Raw genomic sequence first — 24,250 nt, 5'->3', positions numbered from 1 at the left:
TTGTCCATTCATTTTGGGAAAAAAATGAAATATTGGGGGGGAATATAGGGGATTTGTTTTATTTTGTGTCTGTTGTTGTTTTAACTTGTCATGGTTTGTTTTATTAGACAGCAGCCCTGTTTCAGTTTTACCACCTCTTGCATCTGTAAGGCTACAGCCTTCACACCACACTTCCTACAAAATGAGATGGCAATCTCCAAACTGTCCTGTTTGTCCAAGGTTTTACAAAAAAAAAAAAAAAAACTGAATCCAATATGAATTTCTCACAATTTTATGAGTCAAATGAACACTTTTGACACATTATAACCTGGTGTGAGTCAGTTTGTATGGCAGGCAGACTAACATGTCACGGTAAGAAAAGCAGGTCTTAATAATAAAATTATTGATGGCCGAATTCCGTTTAGCTGCTTCATTTTCAGTGCCTGCTGGCTCACCGTCAAACTGCCATGACTCACCGTGACAGCGGAAAAGAACAGCGCCAGCATTAATGTTAATACCACTTGTGTTTTTCCCATCATGACAAGTCAAAACGTCTGCTGTGAAAAACATCCATATATATATATAAAGCATCCATGTCCTTTAAAATGTAAAGCAACTATATTAGCTATTTGCTCTTCATCAAATCAATCAAAACTCCAACTTTTATTAAACATAAATTAAAAGAAAATGTTCCTGTGCTGTTTGATTGCCATTTGTGAATAGCATTTAGTGACTCACCCAAATTATGTTTATTTTCTCTTTGCACATGAAAGGATCCACTGAGATGCCCTTGGATTGAAAGGCTTTTGACTCCACACCCAGGACATCCTAATGGTAAACTTGGCTGTGCACCTTAGTTGAGCACTAACACTATCATAGCAGCAGATGCTGAGAAATGTCCCTTTTACAGCCTTCAATACAGCCGATAAATGGTAAAATGAAGCAGGTTCTACCTGTGACACCCCCGTCACCGGTTGCGTATCTGTATGGATAATAACCAGGTCAACCAATTTAGATTCTTCTTCCCTGTTTTAGGCCTTAAGAGGTGCAGTTATCTAGTAATTCAAAACAAAAAAGCAAAGACTCCGTAAAGAAAGCAAAACAAAAACAAAACAAAAAAATAAATGTTGCACTTTAAAAATTATGTATAAAATGATCATTTCTAAGGGCCCTGACCCCAGAACTAAAACCACTGCTGCACTGTGGAGCACTCAGCCCTGGAGAAGCCTAAAACAAGAATCTTGGGTGATTGTTGTATCTTACAGATGCACTCATTTTAAGTAAAGTAGGCCTAACTGTTAGTTTTTATAACTAGGTCTAAAAACACAATATATAATAATTAATAATAATAATAAAAATTAGAGTTCTTTTCAGGCATGTAAAGACTAGTTTATGCATTATTATGATATATATGTATAAACTAGTCTTTACATGCCTGAGAAGAACTCTAATTAGGCAACATAAGTGAAAACTCTGTGGGTGGACTATTGAGTTAAGTGAACACTTAGCAGTCCATTCTTTCATATTATCATTTTAAGTCACAAGACTTCAAGTCAGAAGAACTCACATTTACATTTTTTTTAAATGGGTCGGACAATGAAAACTAAAAAGCTGAATTTACTTAAAATTTATTAAAACGGACATGTGTTGAGAAATGATTAAAAAAAAAACAGTTTACTAGATCTTATTCTTCCATAAACATTTACAAGAACCATATCCCGTATAACTGATGAGTCACAGTCTAGCTTTGTGTCACAAAAATATTAGATTAGGTCTGGATTTATTTCAGCACTGGTATGTGGTAGAAATGATGGACCTCCAGCATCCCCTGCAGCCTAACGTGGGAATTTTGTTACATGAAATTTAAAAAAAAAGTACATTTAGTAAAATAAAATCATGTTACCTGTTCTTGTGTAAGCTACTATGTCGAGTTGCCTTTTTGTACCTTTTTATTATTTATTTGAATAAACAAACATCTTACTCACAGTCTTGACTGTTTTCTCTAAAATAAATGAAATGTCAATTTCGAGTATTTATGGCTCATATCAATAAACCAATCAAAACTCGAATTTCCAGTAAACAAAAGTTTAAAGAAAGTGGTCATGCAGTTGGTGTTGTCTGCCTCCAGGTTGCCATTTGTGCCTTAAGCTTTTCAGTGCCATTTTATTAGTGCGATTTTATTCGTTTCATTTTCTCTTTAAACATGGAAGGACCCATTGACATGCTGCCAGGGCACACTGAGAGTATCTGAGTCTGTGCTTACTGGGTGATTACAAACTCTCTTAAAAAAAGAAGATGTTGAGGATTGCTTATTTTAATTAGCTGAGAAACAATACAACCTTCAGTGCTATAGGTTAGCAGTTCCAAAGCTAGGGGTTGTGACCCGCCACGATATTAAATATGAAAGAAAAGAAAGAAAAAATATTTCTGCTTCACAAAATTATGTTAATTTTTTTCAGATTTTTCTCCAATCTTTGCTTTTAATAAAATACTGGATAATTTACCTATGGTGGCTTCTAAAAACTACACATATTAATCAATTACTTTTAATGAACTGCTTGCAACTCATTTACATATAACTATGCAATACACAAATGCAACCTGCAAAAAGGGGCCACGAGTGTACTTGGCTTCACTCTAAAGGCTCACAAGCCAAAAAGGTTGGGAATCACTTCTGTAGATTGTATGATTTTATCAGATAAAATAAAAGCGAGGCTGGTTTTTAAGAATAAAGATCTCCACTGCTTTTAAATATTATGTTTAAAATCCAAGTGGAAAGTAACCCCTCCACAACAATACTAGAAGGCTAAATGGTAAAAATATTTTTCCGCATACTGTACATTTCTTGGATGATGATCCAGGTACAATAGCTTTACTTATCTACATTGTCATTTCTCACCAGTTGCCAACTTTAAGGTATCTCTCTCCTGCAGGTAAACTGGTTAAACTGCTGTGTTACAATCAGCATTTACATAGCACAGAAGCTGTGATCTAGCTCTTATTTCTATATAAGGATTTATGTAGTTTTATAGTTTTCCAGTGCTTTTGGTGATCATAACTGTCTGGATACAGGATTGTTGATCAGCCAAGGGTCAAGATCTTAGGACAGGGATTTGATTTATTTTGTTTTTCAGTAGGTTAGGCATTTTCCTCATATGTCCTCTTAAGAAAATTATAGCTTTTTAACATTATTCACTGTAATAAATATGCTCTTACATCAATTGTTCTTTTTACATTTTGCTATTTATAATTTGCTCATTTCAATAAGTCTTGAGAACAATTTTAAAGGTTACACTCAAAATAATAATGTTCTCTTTCAGAGTTGTGAATGTGCCACCTTTGCCAGGCTTAAACAAAGGGAGTGCTGGCTAGGCACACCTGTTTTTAAAAGGGGTAAAGTCTCTTGGTAACAGAGAGACTACCAATGGGCGGGGCCCTCCCCGTGGGGCCACCACCCACCACATTATTTCCTTTGGTTGCTTTGTTTAGCACATGTTCTGGTCATGTGATTGTGCTGTATGGTTCTTACAGGAAACAGAAGTAAAGCTTTTTGTTTCATGCTGAGAATCTCGACTGATGATGATCTCCTGCTCAGAAATCGGGCACTCTGCTGCTATAATCCTGATACTCAACACCTTCTGCGCCTTTTCACAAAGTAAATAAATTTTAATTTACTACTTCCTTGTTGTAAAAAAATAATAGTACACTTATATTAACATTAATAGGAGACTTTTTAAAGTTTATTTTAAAAATACAAATGCCTGAAAGAAGAAGCCACTTGCTTGTCAAAAATAATCTTCAGTATAGCTTTTTTTTTTCTTTAAAATTTTATACCAATATCTTTATAATTTTCTTCATTTCCACTTTACTGTTTTTCAGTTGCCCATGAAGTTGTCTATGTTATCGGCTGCTTTGACAATGGTAGAACTGAGGTGCAGATTGAATTTGATGCTGAAGAGATTTTGTACGTGGACTTTGAAAGACAGGAGCTTGTATACACTGTGCCCACTTTTCTCGTGCTGGACCCAAGGGAAATGTTTGAGGACATAGGTGTATATAATGATGCTATGAAAGCCAAGAACACGTGTTCAGCAATTGTTGCATACTTCATAGCAGAGGAGAAAAATCCACCAGAAGAGAGAGGTAAACTGTATACTATCTTACTGTAAGAAAAAGGGAAATTAACCTCAACATTGATCTTTGTGGTGATGTGATTGCTGAAATGCTGATGAGGGATTTTATTTGTCTTTAAACCCACTAAAGAACCCCCTGAGAGTACCCTCTACTCTGCTGAAGAAGTTCAGGTGGGAGTTGAAAACAGCCTCATCTGCTTTGTGAATCATTTCTACCCACCTTCCATCAAAGTCAGCTGGACTAAAAATGGCCGTCCGGTGTTGGACGGGGTGTCAATCAGTCGATATTATCCCAATAATGATCAGACCTTCTTCCAGTTCTCAACCCTGACATTCATACCAAGTGAAGGGGACATTTACAGCTGCACTGTGGAGCACTCAGCCCTGGAGAGGCCTAAAACAAGGATCTGGGGTGATTGTTTTATCTTATAAATGCACTTAAATGTTAAAATAATAGTGATTTTTTTTGGTGAAATTATTCCTTGTGTCTGTAATGATGCATGTTTTTTCTCACGGTCCTCTGCAGAACCTGAGTTTAGTCATCAAAGTCATGGACCAGATGTTTTCTGTGGAGTGGGTCTGACTCTGGGCTTATTGGGGATCGCGGCTGGAACATTTTTATTTGTCAAAAGACACCATGGAAGGTAATTTCTCATTCTTAGAGCGATTATACGCATCAAATTGATGATGGTTGTACATATGAATTTTACGCAAACAATTTTTGAGTGCAATGCAAATTTGCGCCATTTATTGTCCATGAGTTGGTTTCAAGAGAGGTATGAATATCAGGCCTGTTTATGGCTCATTCAAGAACAAATTAAATGTGAAGTTTAAGTGTGGGAAATTTACAGACACCTTTGTAAACAAAATATTTCCTGAGCACACAGAGAAGAAAAAATAATATGAAATTGAATTCATTTGCTCTGAAACTGTATTTGTTACTCACTGAAAATCCTGCTCTCTACATACTTCCACATTCAGTTTTCACAATTCAAATTCAGTTTTCACCATCCAATTTCAGTTCACTGTGAAACACATCTGCTTGTGGAGGAAGGGCATCGGCTGTGTTTCAACATGTAATTTACATGTAGACAGAATTTAACACAGACTAAAGTAACTTTAAATTAAGAACAGAAATGGAAACGATAATACTTTACTTTTAAGCCTAAAGTAAAGTGAGATGCTACGAGAGGTCTGCATCTGCAGCTTCTTGCTATGGAACAGTGCTATCTACAATTATATCAGGGATTACAGGAATCCACTTTTTATCATAAGAAGTGTTTTAGATTAACACATTGAATGTAAAAGGGTCTCATATCTTGTATGTAACACTTACGTAACTATTTAATTTCTTCATAATTTATTTACCACTGTTTCAGTGTGCCTTCTAGGTTATTGCAGTGTTGTGTATTCAAATATTACCATGTAATATAAAATGTATTGAAATAAAGACTTCAACTGTACCTGGGAAACTGGGGTCAAATTCCTTGTATGCATAAACACACTTAATCATGAAAGCTGATTCTGATTCTTTATTGTGCTTCAGTACAATTTTAAGGAACTTGTACTTAACTTCCATTTTCTGCTAACGTATTTTGCTACTCCACTACATTTCAGAGGGAAATATTAAACTTTTTACTCTATTACCTTTATCTGACCACTATAATACTTTACAGATTAAACTTTACATTCAAACATATGATGATGTTATAAAATATGCTGCACTGCTACAGATTAAATTCCCAAACGGTACATAAGGTAGTAAAACTTAACTTCTCCTCCACCAGCTACAAAATTAAAATACTGCTCACACATTAATGCATCAATAATGACAATCCAATAACACAATGTACGTAATAATATAACTCTAAACCTGAACCGAACCTATAATATTCTGCGCATAATGATCACGTTTTATGATCTTTTATGTACATTTTTCTGACACCTACCTTCTTTAACTCAGTTATGATTTTGCTCAGAGGACTTTCACTTGTAATCTTGGGTTTTTTACAGTATGGTATTTCTCCTTCTGCTTAAGTTAATGATTTGAATATATTTTTCACAACTGTTCTCTATCTATATTAGTAACTGTAGCTGTCACATAAAATTCAATTCATTTGGGGACTTTCAGCTGTTGCCACAACCAGCAGCTAAGGGAGACTGTACACCGGCCGCTAAGCGCATGGGGCGGTTTTGAGTACTTTCGCAAGTGTTTATATGTCATAGGGCAAATTTTGTTACAGCAATACCATCGCAACCATTTAAGATGCAGTCACGAAACTTCACTGGTGTGTAGCTGACATCAAAATGAAGGCCGAGTTCGAAGATGGGTGCCGTCCGACACAACTTCCATTTGTTAGACAAACACAGAACAAACACAAAAGAACATGACGGGAGAAGTGCAGAAAAGTATGAAGTTAACCTTCACAGATCTACATGAGGCTCAGTGAAAGGGAACGTGTTATTTTAGTGGAGCTCTCAGCCTCCTCAAGGAAGAAAATAGATGAAAGTTCATCAAACCTGTGGAGCATAAAGAGAGGACTCACTCTAACTGAGCCTCTCGTTTTTGTGAATTCTGCCTTCTCTAAAGAGCAACCACAAGTTAACGTTGCTTTTGGATTTTCATCCACCCAGAGGAGGATGAAGACAGACTGCAAACAGACTGAGGCTGCTGTTTTACAAGACTGTTCAGCCTCCTCCAAACAAGAGGAGGATGAAAAAGGTGCCCAAACAGAGGGAATGTAAAGGTAAATTTTCCGCTGAGGAACTTGAGGAGGACCAACAGGCCAAGCCAAAGGAGATCATCAGCTGTGTTAAAAGCATTTTCAAAAGGCTGACTCCTGAAACATTTCAGGATTGAACGACAAAGCTGAAGGAGCTGACAATGGAGACAGATGAGAGTTTGAAGGAAGTTTTCAACCTTATCTTTTAAGAGTGCCATGCCCAGATCAAACTCATCTGTGCTCTATGCCAACATATGCCACTGTCTCTCAAAGGTCAGGGATCCATCGATGACTGGGTGCTAATTTTTATAATTTTTCTTATCACCTTCCTTTCTTTTTCCCTGAATTTGATTTGCTCCAATTACGAGTTCATTTTTAGTCTCCAATGCTCATGACAAGATTGAGAAAATAAACAGCACACGCCGATCACTGTTTACATCATTTTGATTTTATTTTAAATATTTTTCCTTTCCATACAAATATCACAATGTTTTCCAAAGATGTGAGTTGAACTTGTCTTAACAAGGCTTCCCTATAGTTTTCTTCTCTTCAGTTCCAAGTCCCAACCACAGCTGACCCAACAGCCGTTGTCATCTTCCAAATTCTCAGAGATGCTGCCAGGCTGAGTTTGAACAAAACCATGGCAGAGACAATGTCTTTGAGAGGAGACAGAGATGGCTGTAGACTGTCAAGTAAGCAAGAAATATGTTGTTGTTGTTGTTTTTTTTATATTATCATGAATATCAAAGTTTTTCTAAATGGGGGGGATTAAAATAAAACAAATGTAACATTAAGAGAAAAGAATGAAAGTTTTTCTTCATGAAAATACAATTGTTCCCAATAATTTGTGTTAACCTTGACAAAGAGCACAGTAAAATATGTGCATTTCCTTGTAATATATCAAAAGGAAGAAAAGCTCAAGCCACTGAAGAAACAGCTGGATGATGCCAAAGCTTCCCGTCGCTCAGTCAGTATCATCAAGTTTATGAGGGAGCTCTTCAAATCAAACATTCGGATTGAGGCTTTCATGCAGAGCTGTATCAAGAGACTCTTATACAACCTAGATGAAGAGTGTCTGGAGTACCTGTGTGAGCTCTTCAGTACTATCGGCAAGGATCTCGAGGTGATCACAGCAAAGTGGGTCATGGACTTGTACTTCCAGAGAATGGATGGCATTAGAAAGGAAGGGAAGACATCATCCAGGGTGTCCCTCATGCTGAAGGTCACAGTGTACTTGAGACGGATAAACTGGTTGCCCGAGACTGATCCGACCTGGGTGAATAGGAAGGGAACTGACAGCCAATCCTCAGCCTTGCAGCGAGCTGATCCTGTAAAATCCTCAGGACAAACTGGCTGCAGAGTTCCTAAGGCCGAGGATGCAGCCTCAGCCTCTGCCCCCCAGGCCGAGCTCACTGTGGATAGAAAGTCACAGCTGACTCTGGACAAGAGTGAGGAAAGCGACAGCCAGCTACAGCTGAAGAAAGATAAGACTGGGCCCACTCGCTCTCCTCGTGTTAAGCCCTTACTCACAGAGGAGGCCATGGAGACGTTCTCTGAGGTCGTAATTGATAAATATCTGAACAGAAGCAACCTGAGAGAAGCCCTGCACTGCATGGCAGAGCAAACCTGCCCCTCTGTCCTCCATGTGTTTGTCAGGTCTGCTGTAGAGTTGACATTCGAGGGCAGCAGCAACACTCGGAGGAAGATGGGCCTGTTGCTGCTTGAAATGTACAAGTCAGGTCTCCTGCTGGCAGAGCAGATCTTTAAAGGTCTACAAGAGATCTTGGAATCTGCAGACTTCATTGGTGCAGACTATAGGCAGAAATATGTGTCACTAGAAACTGAATCATTTATAGTTGAATTAGTATTGCTCAACTCGAATTGCATTAAAAAACTGAATTTGAATAGCATCATTTGAAATTGAATTTATTAGTTTGGAACTGAATTCAAATAAACTTGAAACTGAATGTAATAATATGAAATTGAATTCATTTACTCTGAAACTGTATTTGTTCCTCACTGAAAATCCTACTCTCTACGTACTTCCACATTCAGTTTTCACAATTCAAATTCAGTTTTTACCATCCAATTTCAGTTTACTGTGACACACATCCGGTTGTGGAGGAAGGGCAATGAGGAAGAGTGCAGATTCACGGAACTCCTTTTCACGTTTCCTTCATTTCTCCGGAGATGATACTCCGAGCTGAACGCCATAAGTTTTCACAATGTTAAGGCGTGACGAAAGGCTCGATGGAAATGGAAATGGTCAAAAACATACAGTGTAAGCTGATTGGCCAAAAAGGAGCGCAGTGAATTTGCACAATGATCTGCACTGGATTGCAGATCATTCACTCACTAATTTAAATCCCCATATAAAATCTAGGAAAGTTCCCAGTTCCATTTTTCATTTCCAACACAAATTATACTTCATCAGGTTCATTCTGTGGAATCTTTCTGGGGTATGATAATATCTACTGTATGTAATACATTATATTGCGTAAACTTCCCTTTTCCTCCTTTACATATTTTCCAGTATATATTCAACCATTTCCCTTGTTTAAATCTTTCAAGGTTAATTAAATGACTTTAAAAATTAACCAATTAATCTGTCAATACTAAGATCAAATAATAAAACATTTCAATAAATGATATATTGGACAAAATAAAATAAAGTGTTGTCCCTACAGATGACCAGAACACCAACACTTGACAACTGCCTGGCGTGTAACATGCAGAGCAAAATCTAAAGTATAGAAAAAACGAAATTTAATGATAGTGGTGTCTGTTAAACCAAGCTTGTACAATTTGTCTGTACAATTCCAGCATAAAAATATGAAAACAAATGTGTGCCACACCTTTAATAAATGTCGGTCAGTCTCTGCTGCAGCTGTTTCACTTCCTCATGATTCCTGTGTGAGACCAATTTTTTTTCCCCATTTTGTCTTTTCTCGTTTGATACCATGCACGTTCACAGCTTATCTTCACTGCTGTGTGTGTTCTTGCTATTTTCAAGAGCAAGTAAGTAACGTTAAAACAGTATCTGTCATTATTTACTTGTGTTGCTGCTCGAAAAAAAATAATACAGACAGGGCAGAGCCAAACATTCAGCTGCTGCTTTGAGGTGCTCAGTGCATATATGAATGAATCGATTAGTCAATTTAAAGTGAACTGGTTGCACTGAATCACTGAATTAACGCTGGTGGAATGAGTAGCTTTTAGGTAGCTGAGGTTTTAGACTGTTGAACTGTTAAACTTGTATATAATGCTTGTACTGAGCTGACTAACAGCTTGGATTAGCATCAGACTGAATGTACCACTGAAATGAAGATGATCCGAGTCGCCTACCGGCTCCCTCCGATACCAGTGTTGTGTCAAGGACTGTTTTCCTGTCGATACCCGTTTCACCGTAACTAAACCTGAACCGAACCTTATCCATAACCGTGGGGAGGGGGGAAACAAAAAAAAACAACAAACAAAAACCAAAAAAAACATTTTAACATGCGGGGAAAAAAACTCTACACGAGGGTGGAACAGACTTCGACACAAGACCCGCTGCTGCCGGCTACCACCTGCAGCTTAAACGGAGGAAATGGCTAGCAATATCACAGGAGGTTATACCGAGTTTGCTAACGAAGAATCATAAACGTTGTTTATTGTGTCAGACCTTGGTCAAATACCGTTTCTCTGGTAGTAAAGAGTTGTGGCGGTCAGAGTAATGGGTACCTGTAAAAAAAAGAAACACAAAAAGACTTTCTGTGTAGTCTCCCTAACTGTGGTTCATGTGGTCACGCGGCAAACCGCCGCGACAAATCGATAAAGTAGAACCAGGTTGGGATCAGGTGAAGGTTAGTTTCGGGTAAAGATAAGGGCAAACTGGTATCGGCGAGGAAACATACTTCACCTTGCCCGTACGACGCCGACCTAACACGTAGGTTACTGAAGTTCCGCGGAACACTGATGCGTTCACTTACTGTTGTTGTTAAACGGCGAGGCGTTCACTTACTGCCGTACATATTGAAGTGCCTTTGGATGATAATGCGACATTCAAAAATGTGCGACAAAAAAAGGGAACGAACAGTGGAAGAAGTAGTTAGATCTTTGACTAAAGTTGACTAAAAGCAGATACACCGCATTACTGAATTATTAGATGTATGTAGGTATTGCCAGCAAAGTGTACGATTATAAAACTATAAGTATTCACAATACAGCAAAATGGACTTTGTTAGAGTAACATTCTTTTCTAATATTGGATTATTATTACTTATGAATAGTATTGTAACCAACTGTGGGAGAGATACTTCACTCAAACTTTCATACGCTTCACTTATTGAATAACAATGCCTCGTATTTATGCCTTGTAAAATCTTCAACTGCAGAGTAACTAGTAACTACAACTGTCAGATTGATGTAGTGGAGTAAAAAGTTCAATATCTTCCTCTGAAATTTTTTGTAGTTGGCATATAAAGTAGCATAAAATTAAAATACTCAAAGTTCAAGAACCTCAGAATTGTATTTAAATACAGTACTTGATTACATGTACTACATGTACAACAATTTTTTGAACTGAATGGAGAATTCGAATCAGCAGTGTGATTCATGATTTCCACCTCTATGGCTACAACACAAATAAAAAGAGCTCCTGCACATTATTCGAGGTTTGAAACACAGAGTATGTGTGATCATGTCATAAATGAGAAAATGCGACTTTCTACATCACTTAATGCTTGTTTACTTTATGCTACAGGTGCTCTCTTCGGATACGGATTACTTCGTTGCCAGTTCACCTCCACCCATGAAGCCGTTTATCTGGAACAAATCTACTTCAATAAGGTGCTTCTTGGCCAATATAACAGCACTTTGGGGAAAGTTATTGGCTACACAGAAAAAACAAAGAGAATTGCAGATGACCTGAACAAAAACCTGGCTTTTCTGAAACAAGAAAGAAAGAATGAAGAGAAATGCAAAACCCACATACCACTGGCATTCGATGTCCTTTCAAGACCAGGTGATTTGAAAGTTGAAACTCTGATAATGCTTCATTTTACAGCCTGCAAATTACAGTGTACTTATTTAGTATGTATGTGGCATCATCAAAATGCTTACTTGGTATATATAGCAGGACAAATATGTAAGTACAGGGGAAAAAGATAAGAGGTTAGAGAATAAGTCCCTCTTCAAAAATTTTGTGTTTGTTTTTTGTTCATGCCTTTTTCACTGAATTACAATGTAGTAATGGGGTATATTGTTTGTTTGCTTGTGATTTGTGGCACTGGACTGTGTTGCACCAGCTATTCATAAATCCACTACTTTGTTTGAAAGTAGAGTCCTTCCTAAGTTCCTAGTAACTACTAGCAAGTTTAAAACGAGTGATTTACTAAGTCAGGTTGCACCACTGAAACATAAGAAATGTCTTAACAAGTCAAGACTTTAGTATAGTATGTGTATATCAATTGCAAGGAAATATCTGTTGTACTGTCCAATCAAGAGCGAAAAACTAAAAAAAACAAAAATTACCAGTTTTGGAGGCAAAAAAAGAATTATCTTTGGTAAGTGTAGGTATTACTTTATTTTATTTACGTTAGAAATCTGTGTGCTTCAGAGTAAGTAGTATTGAGACAGTTTAGAAATGAGAGGGAAATGTCAGATTATGGTAGTTAGTGGGTAGTTAGTGGATGTTTTGTAATTTGAGGTATAGTGTGTTGTTTTTTGAAATCTAATTTAAACATTTATCAAGCAGCATTTATTAAGTTTCAGGTCAGATACGTCGACCGTATTCCATATTATCTCTTTTATTCTTCACACTAAATGGGTCATATATTAGCAAGCTAACATTAGCCTTTAGTCAGTTGGTTCAGTTAGCTACAGAGCGTTTACACCTGGCAGTTAATGGGTGTAAATATTTAGTAGCAACTAATCTCTACGTAAGTAGAAGTTTTAATTTAGTCATGTGTAAAACTCTACTCTGTGGAACTGGTCCAAACGAACCACTGGTGCAGCTCCTGAACCAAAGTTCAAAGCTTCAGAATAAGGCTGATTAAGCCTGACTGACATGGAAAATACATTGGAAATAATATATAATAAAGACAATAAATGATAACGGTAACTACAAAAATAAAGAGGATGGATTAAAAAAGAAAATAAGGAAAAAAGGAAAGCCCTTAGGCTTAATCATAAGCAACATCATTGCTACCATCCTCATGACTAGAATGCATCAGTTTCTTAAAGCAACAGTTGTGCATAAAATTGTTATCACTTTGTAAGCTGATATGATGAAATCGTTACTAAACAGCTTACTTACAAATCCACCATTTATCAATAATTTGGACTCGTGTTCCTGGCCACCTCGTGATTGTTACTCCAATATTCACTCTCTTTTAGTTCTTTGTATGGTCTCTACAAACTCCTGAGGGACACGTCTTGCTCTTCAGCTGCTCTAATGCTCCACTATGTATACTAGCTAGTTGTTAACTGTGTCTGTCTGCTGTTTAGTGCTGAGTGCAGGTAGTGTACAGTGGGTTTTTACAGCCTTTAAACTGAAAACAGCTGCCTGCTGTGGCCGAAAACTATGAGAGCAGTGAGAATGAGCCAAAAGAGTAAAGTTGTGGGCGGGTCAGCTAAAAAATGAGCTAAAACTCCTTAAAGGTATAATATGTAACTTTTCCACATTAAAATATCTATAATCAACTATACCTATGTTATATATTTTGTTGAGTTGTGTACTTACATTATTCCAAATGTTTGCAGAAAATTAAAAACCTAGAGAAATCCCTAATTTTAATCAAGGTAACGGTCCGTTTCATTTGGTCATCTGTCAATGGTGTCATATCCCCTTCTCGCATGCATCAGCGTTGTGGTTGTCTGCCAGAAGCAGTCAGAATTGACTTTTTATCCAGTTGTAAGTCATGTTTTTACAATACACTTTTTAGATCTTGGTCATTTTTGAATATATATTTTAACTGGATGAAGGATTTCAGACATCGGATGTCTGGATCTTAAGTTATCAGAGAAACAATCTGAGTAAATGTTAGTGGCAGCTCATGCTCGCAGCCCCTCCGAGACGTCCTTTACCGGTTTTTATCACCTGTTCTGGAGAGGAGGAGACCTCTGCAGCTAATTCATCTCCCATTATAAACTTCCTCAACAAATAACATGGAAAGAATGTTAACTTCCTAATTGTAATCTTTGTTATTGTTTTGATTGAGAGACCCCTAGCGGCAGACAATTACATATTGTAAGGTGATAACTCTCTGTAGGTTCATCACTATGAGTGACCCCTTTCACATTGTCTGCACATTTTTACTAGGTATGCTGTTATAAAGATAACGATTAAAGCCGCTTTAAGGGACACCAAGAACATTTCTCCAGCTATTACAGTTTCCCTCTATGTGTGCATAATGAAAGTCAAAATGTTGCAGTTATTGTAATATTAACCTTAATATTAAAGGATTTTTTACTAAGTAATTACTAAGTCATCAACCAGTAATTATTGAAATATTTAATTTACACTGGCCTAAATTGCACTGTATTTCTAGGTCCCTCCTAAATCCAAATTTGTTTACTCTTTATTCCCTGTACTTCTTCCCTTCTACCTGTCATTACCACCCAGTAAGTATTTCATTGGTATGTCATATGAACAAATTCTTTACACTGTAATTATCAGGCTGTAATCAACAGCATTACAGACAGTCAGCGTTATTGGTGCATAATAAGTGGATTAATAAAAGACCTGTTATTTTATCAGCTGTTTTGTCTATTTTCTTCTAGTCGAGCCCTCAGACATCAGACTGAGGTCAGCTGAGGCAGCAAGCAGCCAACATCCAAGCATGCTCATCTGCAGTGTGTACAACTTTTATCCCAAACAAATCAGAGTGACATGGCTGAGGGACGGAAAGATGTGGACATCTGATGTGACGTCCACTGATGAGCTGTCCAATGGGAATTGGCTCTACCAGATCCACTCCATTCTGGAGTACACACCCAGACCCAGAGAGAAAATCACCTGTATGGTGGAGCACGCCAGCCTCAAGGAACCCAGACTTTATGACTGGGGTAAGAGAGTGACAGGAAGTATGAGGCGAAACAGGATAGATTGTATTAATTCCAATGTTACCGCAGCAAAATTGTTCGTGAACCTCATCCTTATCAATAAAAAAAAAACACTCAACTGAAAAATCTTCACTCGATTAGTTATGATAGAAGACTTTTAACAGATATGAATTTACAGTATGTAAATTTGTGTGTGTGATAAATGTTTTTTTTCAGACCCCATGCCTGAGTCACAGAGGAATAAGATTGCTGTTGGGATAGCCGGGCTGCTGCTGGGTCTGGTCTTTTTAATTGCTGGGGTGATTTACTACAAGAAGAACATTAGTGGTGAGAGACAGGACCAAACTAACTGGGAAAAAAGAGAAAGAAAATCAAAATCTATAGGCCTCCAATTTTAGTAGTTGAGGCAAAAAGTGTGTAGAGATAAATATGCCATGTTAAAATCTGTCACTTTATCTGTCACTTGTATAATCGTGTTAATTTAAGAACTAAGTACAATGGTACTCAGTAGAGCGCATTCCTCCGCCAAAGTCTATGTCAAACAACACACACAGGACCAGAAAAAAAAATTCTAATTCATAGTAAATGATCTGGGTTTGCCCCAAAATTCAATGGGTTCTTCCCTGACCCATGTCACATCCCTCCACCAACTGCGGTGCGAATCGGCTCTGTGCTTTTTGTGTAATCCTGCTGACAAACCAACCTACAAACAAACCAACAGACACAGGTGAAAATATAACATCCTTGGCGGAGGTAATAATAACACAAAAAACGAAAAGGATCAGCAGCGCTGTTGGGAGTTGTCTAAAGTGAAACTCACAGATGCGAATCAATGTATTTCTGTCAAAGAAGATTTATTGTTTCATTATTTTTTAAATCATAGAGCATAAAAGTCAACCCCATCAAATTTATCAGTTAATGTAACACTTGTAGTTTTGACAAGAGCGTCTAAGGAAACAAACTGTCTAGATTTTAACACTTCTCAACAACCAAATTATTACGACTCAGAATTAACAATGTGTGACTCTCTTTTTCTTTTTGTTTTTATTCTAGGTCTGGTATTGGTGCCAACAAGTTAAGGTAGTCTGCTGTTTTGGCTGAAGTATTCGTAATACAAGCAAAAATGTGAAATGACCCAATCTGAAATGACGGAGGACAGAATAAGTAAGAGGGTTTTTATGTGGTTAAGTAAATCACAAGTTCCCTGTGGACAGAAAAGCTTTACTCAGTACTTGAGATTTTTATGCTGTATATCTACTTCTTAAAAGTAAACTTTTATTGAAGTTTGAGGGAAACTGGTTTGAAAAAATCTTGTCAAAGCCTAAATTAAAGACATGTATGCATATTAAACATCAGTTTGACCATGAATCATATGTAATATCTTGTTTAACTACAAGTCAAAGATCTTTAGTTGCGTTTATAGGGCTGGTCCTGCTGTTACCAAAATAATCAGTAGGAGAACTGATTGTGGATTCTGTGTGATTTGGGTGAAGTGCACAGTAAGTCCCATTTCCTTTTGCAATTTAAAAATTATGATAATTTCAGAGAGATAATTTTTCCATGAAATGGCTCAACTAAACTGAAGAAGGCAAGATGGACTACTGAATTGGTAATTACTTGGATTTGTCAGTAATTTACAATTTTTTTGTAGACAATGAAGGTATAAAAATTTGACTGTGAAAGTTGTTTTTTTTATTGTTCAAAAGTGTATCCGCAGCACTTTGGTTCTGGTTTCTATTAACTGATGGTGTCTTGTAAGGCCTTTCAGGCTGGGAATAGTTGTATGCATGAAAAAAAAAATATATATATAAGTTGAATTCTTTCATGAATTTAAGGTATAATAATTACATGATCCAATACACTGGATACACTGGATGTATCAGTTATCTTTGGAGCATTTAAAGGCCCCATGAGATCTGTGGATCATTGGGATCCTGCATCTTGAGGACAAAGATAAACTCACAGGCTCCAGATTATAATAAACGAAAGCTACAAAGGATCAGTGTGTCTAATCCAAGTACCACCACGAATTATCAAGAAAAACAAAGACACTCCATGAAAAAAGAAATGAACCAACTCTAAATAAAAAGATAAACTCCTTCACCCACAGCGCTGAACGTGTGTGATTAGGTTTTTTCCCAGCATTGCCATGTATCTCATTAATTTAAAAGAGATTAAAACTGCTGTACAGCACTTTTATGTTTTAATTTTTATGTTGTGCATATTTTTCATATTTTAGATTATTATTTTAGATTACATAGAATGTATTGACAAATACAGATGTATGATTCAAAATGAAGTAAATATTTTACATTTTAGCATACTTGCTGAAACGTGAATGTATGAACAGTCATCTGCTAACAATAATTTTGACCAGTTGACCAGAATTTTTTGTTTTTCTGGATGTCTTTAAGATCATCAATATTAGACTACGAGCTTTGTTGATATTTGAGGATAAGATATTTTGATTAACTTTTGGTAGCCGGACAGTATTACCTAGGTGTTTGTTTACAGCTTTAAATGAATGTGCCAGCAACTGTAGGTAAAGTCAGCAACAGTGAGCCTCAGCTAAGGAGCTTGGAGCTGGGGTTATTCATGTAAACACCAACAACAACAACAACAACTGAAAAATAGGATATATAGCTTCTCAATGGAAACTATGCACATTTCATTTCAAATGTGTTTGATTTTTTTGTGAATCTGAATGTCCAAATCAACTCACTCTGAAACTCAACTACCTCAGCTAACTTTGAAATTCTGAAAGGAGAACTACTATTTTTTTTTTTTTTTAACAAACAAATGATGAAAAAAAAAAAAAATTAACCATCACAGTAATGCATTATAAATTTTGGTAAAGTTTTATTTAATTTTAATGATTAGGTTGTTATTATAAAACTGAGCTTCTGTAGACTTCTGTAGAGAAACATTCAATTGGACACAAGGCAAGATATTTGTCATATAATACCAAACGAAAGATAATTTACATAAATTGAACGCTCGCTTAGGAGCGTTTTTTATCCATCTTCTGATGAAATTCCTAATGCTGATTCAGCATTTATCTTTTTCCTAGGTCGAGTTCACTTGTTTTACCTTATCTCTCTCATAAACATGTCATAGACACATTGTAACCAAACCAAAGGCAGCTTAAATCATTTTTTCAGGCAGGAACATGACGTTTTGTTGCATCAAGACCAGCTGATCTCTTTCAGCTAATTCACTGACTATAAGATAACTTTATCAGTTAAATCTACAATAGTTAAGACATTATATTCAACCATCTTATCCTGTGTGTGTAGCTTATAGTAAACAGTAGTGTTACATCTCGGCTTTGTTCAGTCTTTTCACTCTGGATTTGTTTTTGCCCTGCCTAGCAAATCCTAGTTTTTTGCAGGTGGATGCTTTGTATAACACCCATGCCAACTGCATCCGCTAAAATGTAAACAATTAAGAGAATTAACACTTGCTGACTATAATTTGCAGTTTCTCTCTTTGCTCACACTATGAAAACACCGCTGTGATAAAATGTTGAAAATTCACTGGCAACACACAGAAATCAAAGGAAACTGCAGACACCTTCTCCTGCAATTGTGGAACAGCAGAGAACGTACTTTATTTTTGAAGCCAGGTGAGTTTTGTGATCTTGGAATAATATGGATAATAAGTGCATTAATGAAGGAATGTGTTAATTTATATTGTCATGTTTGTGTCTGGGTATTTCTAGTCAAGCCATAAACCTGGCTGATGTCAGTTGAGTCAGCAGTAAACAAAAATCCAGGGATGTTCATCTTCGGCGTCTACGACTTTTATCCCAAACAAATCAGGGTGGCCCGGCTGAAAAATACAAAGATTGTGACATCTAATGTGCCATCCACAGATGAACTTTCCATTGGCAATTGGCCTTACCAGATCCACTCTCATCTGGACAATACGCCCAGACCTGGAGAGAAAATCCACTGAATGGTGGAACACACCAGCCTTATGTAGCCCAAACTTTACGACCGGGAAAAGAGAGTGGGCATGTGGGCAGATGCACATGTGGATCTTAAATTAATAGTTTGCCATTTTGGACATATGCATCTTCGCTTTTCTCATGGAAAGTTAGATGTGAAGACACTGCCATGAAATAGTATGCCACATAAACACCCCAAAAAAATCAAAATTATAGTTTTTACATTTCGATTTTTGTACAGATTAAACAAACGCGATATAACATATTTATTAGTGAGGTTTTGAGGTGCCGGCAGGCAAACTTTGCTACTTTTGGACAGAGCCAGGCTAACTGTTTCCCCCTTGTTTCCAGTCTTTGTGCTAAGCTAAGTAGCTGCTGGCTGTATCATTATGGTGAATATAAGTGAGAAGGGAATCGATCCTCTTATCCAACTATTGGCAAGAAAGCAAATAATCACAAACTATTCCTACAACTGATGATGTTTGTCATGATAGGATAAATGAGTTTAACGTGATTATTACCACAAGGAAATATTTGTGAGATCTATTGCCAATCTTTTTAAAAATTTTCGATGTGAAAAAATAATTTCATATATGATAAAAATGTACGTGTAGTATACTGTGGTGTACTGAGCCTCTGGTATATACCCAAACTAGGTAGAGAAATGTAATTTTGTCATTAATGTCATTAATGAATGGAAAAATGATCCAGTGTCTGTGATAAATGTCATTTCCAAAAAGTTAAAGCAGATGTTGACATGTAACAATCATTTGATGTGAAACATTTGTAGCATGAGGTAATTTATCTGTCTCAGTAATCAATCTGTCCAACGGGTTTTAAATACAGAGCGGACACCTGAAGTCAGAAAAAGTCTGTGAGAATTCACACGAGCTCCCTGACTTAATCCAGTGGAGCAATTTATGTGTGCTGACATATCCTTAAATGACTCATTATTCATATCCATCTTTACTCTACAAACCTAAAAAACTATTTAAATTCATCATATAGTACTGTACAATTAATGAGCCTGAAAACGCAGCAGTTTTTAAGAATAAAAATCCAGGTCTCAAATACTTCTAAAAGCTCTTTGTTTTGTTTTTTTTCTGTACATTCCTGCAATACACAATATGATGTGACCCACTTTCATATCTGCTCTCCTCCAGTAGGTCAAATGGATATTGAGGCCCTCAGTGCTGTTCTACAGACAAAAGATTGCGTTTCTGGGCTGTAGCCTCAACAACATTTGACAGACTGGGGAAATTAGCCTTGTTTAACACTCAAAGGAAATATATAGAGGGAAAGGAAGAGGGAATAGGAATCAAGAAAGCAATGCTAATTTTAGCTCCTAATAGGAACGGATCATTATTGTGTTCATTTAATGTGGCCTACAAAGGCTCATGGGGTTTTAGGGTTAAAGATAGGGGAGGAGGGCAGTTGAAATTTTCTAATAAGTGGAGTTTAGTATCAGTGGTTCACAACTGGGATCAGTATATGACCTCAGGGCCACCAAGATGCCAGCAGATTAACAAATTACGTCTTTTGTTGTGCACATGTAAATCCTTTGTCTTTAATCAAAATGTAAATATTAATAAACATATGATTTAACGTTTTCTCATAATTTTATCAATGTGCACAGCCTGTACTAAACCGCAGCTATGATTTGAATAAACTTTTATTTTAGAGCTAAAGTGAATATTCAATGAATCGATTAGCTGATTGAATAAAAATGTGTAAGCCACAATTTTAATTTTATGCAAAAATGTCAAAAATATGCTGGTTTCACGTTTCCTCCTGGTTCCAAATGTGAATAGTTGCTGATTTTACTTAGTCTTGTACAATAGTAAACTATATATCTTTGGGTATAGAACTTTTCCAGACTATTCAATGTCTTCTTTTTTACAGAACAAAACCTTAATCAAATGATTGATGTAAAATAAAATATAAACTGCCTGTGTAATCAGTTACTTAAAATAACAGATTTTTTAATATATTCTGACATTTAGAACAAATAATAGAGACAACAATTAACAGGTCAGTGAATGGTGGTTACCTGCCACTACATAAGTTTTCTATCTGTGTTCCCGTTCCAAAAGTCACTCGGCTTTCTGTCTTTCTACCAATCTAATTTTAACCGAAAAGACTGGACCAGTAATTCAGCGTTGTCTGCAAGACAGCGCGAAGGGCTCAACGCTGGTGCGTGCGCGCCTGCGCTCTTCCGGAGTAATGAGCCGCTTTGGATTCTATTTCATTTTTCTCATCTTGTTGATCAAAAGCCCGAGTTTAATTCTCTTCTTGTGTTTCGCTATATATGTTTATATCCATTACAGGACGCGATAAAAAAAAAAGAAAGAAAGAAAGAAAGAAAAAATCAGAGGGCAAAAACAGAGGGATATTGATGAGAAGCCTGTAAATCGGACAGTGTGGTTTCACCGTGTTTGTTTGTTTTTTTTCCCCCCCTTTTCCTTTTTTAACGGGCATCGGTGTAGAAACGCGTCACGGGACCCCTCGTCCTTGCCACCGCAGCTCCGGGTGGCCTCAGGCTGCGGTGATGGACTGTGCTGTTCCCGTCTCGGAGGTCGTCCCGGAAAACGCCGGAGCAGACAGACCGACCGACCGACCGACAGACCGACATGCAGACAGACAGACAGACAGAGCGGTTACGTTCCCGAGCAGCGATAAGAGATGCTTGATAAGAGAGTCTTCAAAACCCAGATACGGACACTGAGAGCGGATGTCTGGACACAGCTTGTCTGCCACGTCCAGAGGGAAGGATTCGTCAGAACAGCCGGTAAGACTCAAAGACTTATAGGACAGTTTGTTGTTTTTGTTTTTTTTTACTGACCTGCTTCAACAGGTGACATTACCTGAACCACACTTTATATCGTTTGCTGTACTCTAACTTACCGTATGTCTCTATTTTATCTTATTCTATTCCACTTTACCACATTTCCTTAAGTCCAGTAGCTGCACCATTCACTCCACCGCGTTTGTCTGACAGCTGCTTTGCAGATTAGGATTTTGTTAAAACCTATAATGAGAATATAAAGTGAGATGTGTTGTAGATTCAAGAACAGTGAATTTAAACTACCAGCAGTATATAAAATAGCTAGAATTGGGTTTGCCTGGGCCACAACAGCATTAAAACGCTGCTTACCTTCTAATATATCTGTCATCAACAAATAGGATAAATTTTTGCCGAACAGTGGGTATTTTTACTTTTGCTCAAGTACAGTTTTTAATGCAAAACTTTTAAGGGAGTAGTTTCACAGAGTGGGATTGCGACTTTTTCGTATGTAAAAGATGTAAATACTTCTTCAGTATTCTGCTCAACTCTTACCTACTCTCTGCCACTCTACTCCATATTATTGTATTCTACTCTGCTCTACTCTACCATACCTTGTACTCTAATCTAATCCACTCTACTCTACCTTCTACTATTTTACTTCTTATTCTATCTTATCATTTCTCTACTATACTGTACTCTACCTTACCTATTTTCCTCTACTCTGCTTCAGTCTATCCCCATCCTCACATTTGAGTGGCGGAAATAGGAGAATATTTGTCATTTTTACTTTAAACCTGACTTACATGATTAATCGATTATGAAAATAGTTAGTTCATTCTTTACTCTGCAACGAAGAAATAAATAAGAATTTTAAATAAGTCCGTACGCTGTGAAGTAGAATGTACTTTACTGTATGAAAACAAAAGATTAATCAGCAGTTGCTGCTCTTTTCTATTTCTATTTCTAACTTGTTCATTTAACACCTATCCAAGAAAATTTTGTTCTGTTTTATGGGTATGTTTACCACAAATAAGCTGTAATTCCAACTGACTGGAGCTCGCTAACAGGTATAGTAGAGTTGATCATATTCTGTTTCGGTGTATAAACTAGTGCTTTGTTTTCTGTCCTCTCCCCAGTTCTTCTCTGACGACACTTAGCAGTGACCCTGACTGTGTCCAGCTCTGTAGACTGTTTCTACCAATGGGTCTCTCACTGTCAGCTTGGTTGTACAGCAGGGCAGCCGAAAGCCATCCCTCCTCTTCGTCAGTTTTCCCTCCACTGGCTGTCCCGACCTCCTCTCGCCTCGCGGTCACTCTGAACTCCTCCCCAGTTTCTCCAGGGGACAGTCGCTCACACTGGAGCTCAGTCCACCGCTCTCCTCACTTTCTGCTCTCTGCCTGCAACCAGAAAGTGACACGTTCACCTGTTGAGCTTAGCAGCGATGGGGTGCGAGCGGAGATGGGGGTGAAAGGTGGGCTTCATGTCTGGGAGGTGCTGTGGAACCCCGACCACAGAGGGAGTCACGCCGTCATGGGCATTTCCGGGCAGGACTGTCCTCTGCAGGCCTCAGGGTACAACGTGCTGGTGGGTGGAGATGCACAGTCCTGGGGCTGGGAACTCAAAACCAATCAGCTCTGGCATGGTGGACAGAGTCTGGGACATTACCCAGGAAAGAGGAGGAGTTGTCACTCTGAGGCTGCGCAGGATTTCAGGCCACGAGATTCCACTTCACCGGAGACAAAAGTGGCAGAGACATCTCTCCCCATCCCTGAACGCGTCCTACTGGTCCTGGACGCCGACGCAGGGACTCTGGGATTCGTTGTTGATGGCAGCTTTCTCGGCGTAGCTTTTGAAGACCTTCCTCATGGGGTGGAGCTGTTCCCAGCGGTGAGCAGCGTAAGAGGGGGAGCCCGCATACAACTTCGTTACCTGAACGGTGCCACACGTGAGCATCTAGTCATTACTAAACAGATCTGAAATGGTTAGAATAGCAATTACAGGGACAACTGGGGTTACTGTAAGTTGGCTCTAATAAAAATCATACTGTGAAACTAATACTTTTTTGTTCTCTTTCATTTTTAGGTGACCCACCAGCCCTGATGGCTTTATGCCGACTGTCAATTCGTCAGTTTTTAGGGCATCAGAGGCAGAATCAAACTGACAAATTGCCTCTGCCCCCTTTTCTCCAGCACTACCTGCAGTCCAGTTATTAATTTGCACATACATGCACACAATAGGAATGCTTTTGTCAATTATTGCACAGTGTACCAAGGACTTACAGAACTTACGTGTAACATTATGGCCAGACAAGTGAATTTATTATTCATCTTACAGTATTTATTACAATGTGATATATATGTAGTCGGATGATAATATTTTGAAACTCATCTGTAAACTTTGTTTAGTTTCAAAATATCAACACTGAGAGGATTTTTGGGGGATTTGAGGGCACTTTTGTTTCGCAAACTTGAGGCGTTGCATCTTCAATTCTGAACATTTCTTTCTTTGTGTATAAAATAAAGGACTCCTGTTTTAAGTTGTCATTATTTCTGTTTTACAGTTTCCATCCTTTTGTGAATGTCAGGAGAAACAAGAAGTGGTATCGTTTGGTACTGTTTTGTAGTGGTGTGGAGGC

General features: G+C 37.6%; 3 protein-coding genes across 3 annotated transcripts; all 3 read left to right on the top strand.

Annotated features, from left to right (window-relative positions):
- The first annotated feature begins 3,513 nt into the window (after positions 1-3,513).
- On the top strand, positions 3,514-5,599 carry LOC120783864 (H-2 class II histocompatibility antigen, A-U alpha chain-like). The gene is made up of 5 exons (XM_040117188.1): positions 3,514-3,634; positions 3,859-4,122; positions 4,243-4,524; positions 4,639-4,756; positions 5,134-5,599. Exons 1-5 carry the CDS (start codon positions 3,556-3,558, stop codon positions 5,141-5,143), a joined length of 753 nt encoding a protein of 250 aa, XP_039973122.1. The 5' UTR covers positions 3,514-3,555; the 3' UTR covers positions 5,144-5,599.
- A 4,112-nt stretch (positions 5,600-9,711) lies between these two features.
- Positions 9,712-17,076, top strand: LOC120783865 (rano class II histocompatibility antigen, A beta chain-like). The gene is made up of 5 exons (XM_040117189.1): positions 9,712-9,853; positions 11,580-11,840; positions 14,600-14,884; positions 15,098-15,208; positions 15,935-17,076. Exons 1-5 carry the CDS (start codon positions 9,796-9,798, stop codon positions 15,958-15,960), a joined length of 741 nt encoding a protein of 246 aa, XP_039973123.1. The 5' UTR covers positions 9,712-9,795; the 3' UTR covers positions 15,961-17,076.
- Positions 17,077-21,496: 4,420 nt separating this feature from the next.
- LOC120784537 (SPRY domain-containing SOCS box protein 4) lies at positions 21,497-24,121 on the top strand. Its single transcript, XM_040118420.1, has 3 exons — positions 21,497-21,618; positions 22,752-23,560; positions 23,698-24,121. The coding sequence occupies exons 2-3, from the start codon at positions 22,816-22,818 to the stop codon at positions 23,826-23,828; spliced, it is 876 nt and encodes a 291-aa protein (XP_039974354.1). The 5' UTR covers positions 21,497-21,618; positions 22,752-22,815; the 3' UTR covers positions 23,829-24,121.
- The last annotated feature ends 129 nt before the right edge of the window (positions 24,122-24,250 follow it).

The sequence above is a fragment of the Xiphias gladius genome, chromosome 22 (assembly GCF_016859285.1).
Source record: "Xiphias gladius isolate SHS-SW01 ecotype Sanya breed wild chromosome 22, ASM1685928v1, whole genome shotgun sequence".
NCBI classification, from domain to species: domain Eukaryota; kingdom Metazoa; phylum Chordata; class Actinopteri; order Istiophoriformes; family Xiphiidae; genus Xiphias; species Xiphias gladius.
Note: the sequence above shows the minus strand (reverse complement) of the source record. Positions and strands in the feature narration are given on the sequence as shown.

Bases quoted from the DNA above. Each gene is read 5' to 3' on its own strand.
- LOC120783864 (XM_040117188.1), top strand. From the start codon at position 3,556: ATGATGATCTCCTGCTCAGAAATCGGGCACTCTGCTGCTATAATCCTG. The intron at 3,635-3,858 runs GTAAATAAATTT...ACTGTTTTTCAG, and splicing joins CTTCTGCGCCTTTTCACAAA to TTGCCCATGAAGTTGTCTAT. The intron at 4,123-4,242 runs GTAAACTGTATA...AACCCACTAAAG, and splicing joins AAATCCACCAGAAGAGAGAG to AACCCCCTGAGAGTACCCTC.
- LOC120783865 (XM_040117189.1), top strand. From the start codon at position 9,796: ATGCACGTTCACAGCTTATCTTCACTGCTGTGTGTGTTCTTGCTATTT. The intron at 9,854-11,579 runs GTAAGTAACGTT...TTTATGCTACAG, and splicing joins CTTGCTATTTTCAAGAGCAA to GTGCTCTCTTCGGATACGGA. The intron at 14,885-15,097 runs GTAAGAGAGTGA...GTTTTTTTTCAG, and splicing joins ACCCAGACTTTATGACTGGG to ACCCCATGCCTGAGTCACAG.
- LOC120784537 (XM_040118420.1), top strand. From the start codon at position 22,816: ATGGGTCTCTCACTGTCAGCTTGGTTGTACAGCAGGGCAGCCGAAAGC. The intron at 23,561-23,697 runs GTGAGCATCTAG...TTTCATTTTTAG, and splicing joins TTACCTGAACGGTGCCACAC to GTGACCCACCAGCCCTGATG.